General features: G+C 53.9%; 1 protein-coding gene across 1 annotated transcript; it reads right to left on the reverse strand.

Annotated features, from left to right (window-relative positions):
• Positions 1 to 2,597: 2,597 nt before the first annotated feature.
• LOC121339960 (olfactory receptor 14J1-like) lies at positions 2,598 to 3,212 on the reverse strand. Its single transcript, XM_041412240.1, has one exon. It carries the CDS (start codon positions 3,210 to 3,212, stop codon positions 2,598 to 2,600), a length of 615 nt encoding a protein of 204 aa, XP_041268174.1.
• Between the last annotated feature and the right edge of the window lie 858 nt (positions 3,213 to 4,070).

Consider the following 4,070-nt stretch of genomic DNA (forward strand, 5'->3'; position numbering starts at 1 on the left):
CTTGTCCCAGTGCCCTAAAGTCCCTTTTCATTGCCCTGACACTCCTCTTTTCAATGTCATCACTGCCAGCCTGGTGTATCAGCAGTGGGTAATAATCAGAGGGCTGAGTCAGCCCAGGCAGTCTCTCAGTGATATCCTGTACCCGGGCCCCAGGGAGGCAGCAGACCTCTCTGTGGGGTGTGTCTGGGGGACACATGGGGCCTCTGTTCCCCTCAGAGGAGTCACTCACCACGATTACCCTTTTTTCCTTTTTGATGTTAGAGGTGATAATCCTCACAAATTAATCATAATTGGGAGGCTCACTGGGCAGATAATTTTCTTCTAAATCATGTGGCCGACTGTCTAGATCCAGGGGCTCATTCCTGTTCTGAAGTGGCACCTGGCTTGGGAGAGAGGGTCAGGAGAAATTTTTATATTTGCCTCCTCAAGAAGATAACCACTCCCACTACCCTTCATTGACCAGGTGTCCCTCTATTGTCTGACAGTGAGAGGCATAAAAGACAGTGGGAACCAAGAGAAGCATTGCTGCACTGCCAGACCTCATGGGACCAAGGATCCACTGGGACACTGCAGGGCATTGGGGGACCATGGCATCATTGTGACACTGCAGGGCCCACGGATGCAAGGGACTTTGTGACACCACGGGGTTCCACGGAACCAAAGGGACATTGTGACACTGGGAGGCCTCATGGAATCATGGAGATCGTTGGGACACTCTGGGGCCTCATTGAACCATGGTGACACCAAGCTGGGTGTGAGTGTGGATCTGCCGGAGGGTAGGAGGGCTCTGCACAGGGACCTGGACAGGCTGGATCCAGGGACCAAATCCAGCAAGGTGAGGTTTAACAAGTCCAAGTGCCAGGTCCTGCACATAGGTCACAACAACCCCTGCAGCACCACAGGCTGGGGACAGAGTGGCTGGACAGCAGCTAGGCGGAAAGGGACCTGCAGGGACTGATGGACAGCAGGCTGGACATGAGGCAACAGTGTGCCCAGGTGGCCAAGAAGGCCAATGGCTCCTGGCCTGGATCAGGAATAGTGTGGCCAGCAGGAGCAGGGCAGGGATTCTTCACCTGTGCTCTGCCCTGGTTGGGCAGAACCTCAAGTGCTGTGTCCAGTTCTGGGCCCCGAATTTCGGAAGGACATGGAGGGGCTAGAGCGTGTCCAGAGAAGGGCAGCAAGGTTGGTGAGGGGTCTGGAGCACAAGTCCTGTGAGGAGCAGCTGAGGGAGCTGGGGTTGTTTATCCCAGAGAAGAGGAGACCCAAAGGAGACAGGGGGGTGTCAGGGCACAGGTTGGACTTGATGATCTCCAAGGTCTTTTCCAACCAGGCTGATTCTGGGATTCCCTGAAACCACCCTTGGAGCAGTTGGATGGGCTGTTTGCAGGGAAGGGAACAGGGGTGGAAGAGGAAGAAATTTGTAGCAGGAAGAGTGAAGAAAGCAAAGGCAAAGCAAAGGAAATGCTGGGGGCAGTTTGGGGGTGGCTGCCAGGCAGCCCTGGCTCTGAGCAACAGCGTCTGCAGTGGGACAGGAAACTCCCAGCTGATGGGAACAAACTTTCTGGCTGAGTGCAGAGGCCAGGACAAAGCTGAGTGGTTTCCCTTGTGTCCCCCAGCCCTTGCTGGCCCCAGGGGCTGATGGCATTTGTGCTCCCTCAGCTTCATGTCCCACAGCAGCAGCATGGGGGTGCTCCCGCCTGCTGTGTGCAATGCAAACAGGGGCTCCTGAGCCAGGGCTGCCGTGTCTGTGCCTGCAAGGATGCGGCACCTGTGTGAGCTGGGGGAGAGGCCAGGGCTGCAGAGGGGGGATGTTGTTGTCAGCTCCATGAGGATGCTCTGGGACGCTGCCCTGGGCTGTCCAGCACATTGGGGATGGATCAGCCCCTGTTCTGCTGCTCCTTCCCGTGTGCCCCAGGGCCCTTGCAGAGCCCCAGCCATGCTGTTTGACCCCAGCCTGCCCATGGCCAGCCTGGGGCTGCTCACCCTGGGGGTTTTCTGTGCTGAGCATTGGCCTGGTCGTGTTCTTGAGAGAGCCTGGGCAAGGAGCCTGGAGCCCCCAGGGCCTGGCCTGAGGGGTCAGGGCTGCCCCAGCAGTGCCCATGGCCTGTCCCTGCTGCAGCCCCAGCACTGCCACCCCCAGGACTGAGTGCCCGGCCCCGAGAGCCCTCAGGCCCTGCAGCAACACCAGGGCCACCAGGGCAGCGGGGCAGGGCCACGGCAGCAGCACTGGAACACCAAGTGCTGCTGCTGCTGCTGGGCACAGCTGCTGGGCCAGCACTGATCTGCCCCAGCTTTGCACACAGGCATTGCTGCTGCAGCACCAGAGAAGGCAACAAAAGGGCATATCTGAAGGAAACTCTGCTGGGAGATCCTTTAGTTCCTTTAAAGCCACTGATTGCACAGCCCCTCAATGACACAGTCTGTGGCCACAGGACAGGTGGAGAGAAACAAAATGAGAAATGACAGAAAAAAATTACGTTTCTTTCTGGATAATAGTAAAAACATAAAACAAGGAAAAGTAATCTCCTCAATGAAACCAACGAAAAGTAACAAAGATGACTTGTATTGCAAGAGATTTGCAGAAATTGGCCAGCAGTTTAATGTTCCTGAAAGCATCCAGTCATCAGTCTCCACACTGCAGCCTTGAGCTCCCAGTTCCTCAGGCTGTAGATGAGGGGGTTCAGGGCTGGAGGCACCACCGAGTACAGAACTGACACTGACAGATCCAGGGACGGGGAGGAGATGGAGAGGGCCTTTAAGTGAGCAAAAACGACAGTGTTGAGGAACAGGGAAACCACTGCCAGGTGAGGGAGGCAGGTGGAAAAGGCTTTGTGCCGTCCCTGCCCAGAGGGGATCCTCAGCACAGCCCTGAAGATCTGCACATAGGAGAAAACAATGAACAAAAACCACCCAAATACGAGACAGGCTCTGATTGCAATAAGCCTAAGTTCCTTGAAATAAGATTTAGAACAGGAGAGCTTGAGGATCTGTGGCACTTCACAGAAGAACTGGCCCAGGGCATTGCCATGGCACAGGGGCAGGGAAAATGTATTGGCTGTGTGCAGCAGTGAATAGAGAAAGGCACTGGCCGAGGCAGCTGCTGCCATGGGGGCACAAGCTCTGCTGTCCAAATGCTTTGAGATACTCAAGTTGTTTAAGGTACTTTGTATTTTCCTTTCCTCAGTCTGAATCTCTGAGAGATTTTGTGCCATGCTGGCCTCCAGTTCTCTCCTCCAAGGAGTCCATGTGGAGCCTGTGCTGGGGATGGACCTCAGTGGGACCCATTCATATCTTGAGACGCTTTGGGTGTTTCCTCAGACTTGGACTCGACACCTTGTCCTGAGGCCCTGGGGCCTCCTGGCACAGCCCCAGCCAGGCTGGGCACTGTCAGCCCCTTGTCCTGCCCTCAGCATCCCCCCCTAGCCCACATCCCAGTGGCCTCAAGGATCTGCTGGAAGGAGTCCCTGGGGAGCCTTGCTCAGCAATGGCCCTGGGGGCTCCTCAATGCTCCCAGGGACTGTTCTGCTCTCTTGCAGTTCATCAGGAAGGTTTCTGTAGTGGTTTTGGCTCACGAATTTGTAATTTCTTGGCAAATGTCTCAATTATTTTGGTGGGTTCAGTATTGGCTAATTACCATTGCGCTCACTAGAATACTCTTACTTATTTCCTGCTGTGAGCTCAGATTGGGAGAAAGGCAAGGTGGGCTCAAAACTTTAAAAGGGTATAAAATTTATAATCAGTAACTAAAAGAAAGAGTAATAAGAATCAGAACAAAATGTTCGGAACACTTTTCCTCTCCCTACAACCTTTTCTTTCTTACTTAAAATGTGGAGACAAAGCCTAAAATTTTCAGTTTACCACCTCTAGAATAGTCTTTCTTCAGTTCACTTAGGGAGAGGAGTCTGTCTTTCGTGCTATGGAGACTTCTCTGTAAGACAGTTCTCTCGTCGCTCTCAATTCCCACAAATAGCAGCTGCCTGGAAAATCTGCAATCGTGAAATCCCTCCTGTGGGGCACCCTCCCATTTTTTTACAGCTTTTCCTGCAGTTGTGTTTATGGGCCATGTCAAC

Source organism: Onychostruthus taczanowskii, unplaced genomic scaffold (assembly GCF_017590055.1).
Source record: "Onychostruthus taczanowskii isolate IOZ18803 unplaced genomic scaffold, ASM1759005v1 scaffold383, whole genome shotgun sequence".
Lineage (NCBI taxonomy): Eukaryota > Metazoa > Chordata > Aves > Passeriformes > Passeridae > Onychostruthus > Onychostruthus taczanowskii.

Excerpts from the sequence above, each read along its gene's own strand:
- LOC121339960 (XM_041412240.1), bottom strand. The coding sequence starts at position 3,212 with ATGGCACAAAATCTCTCAGAGATTCAGACTGAGGAAAGGAAAATACAA.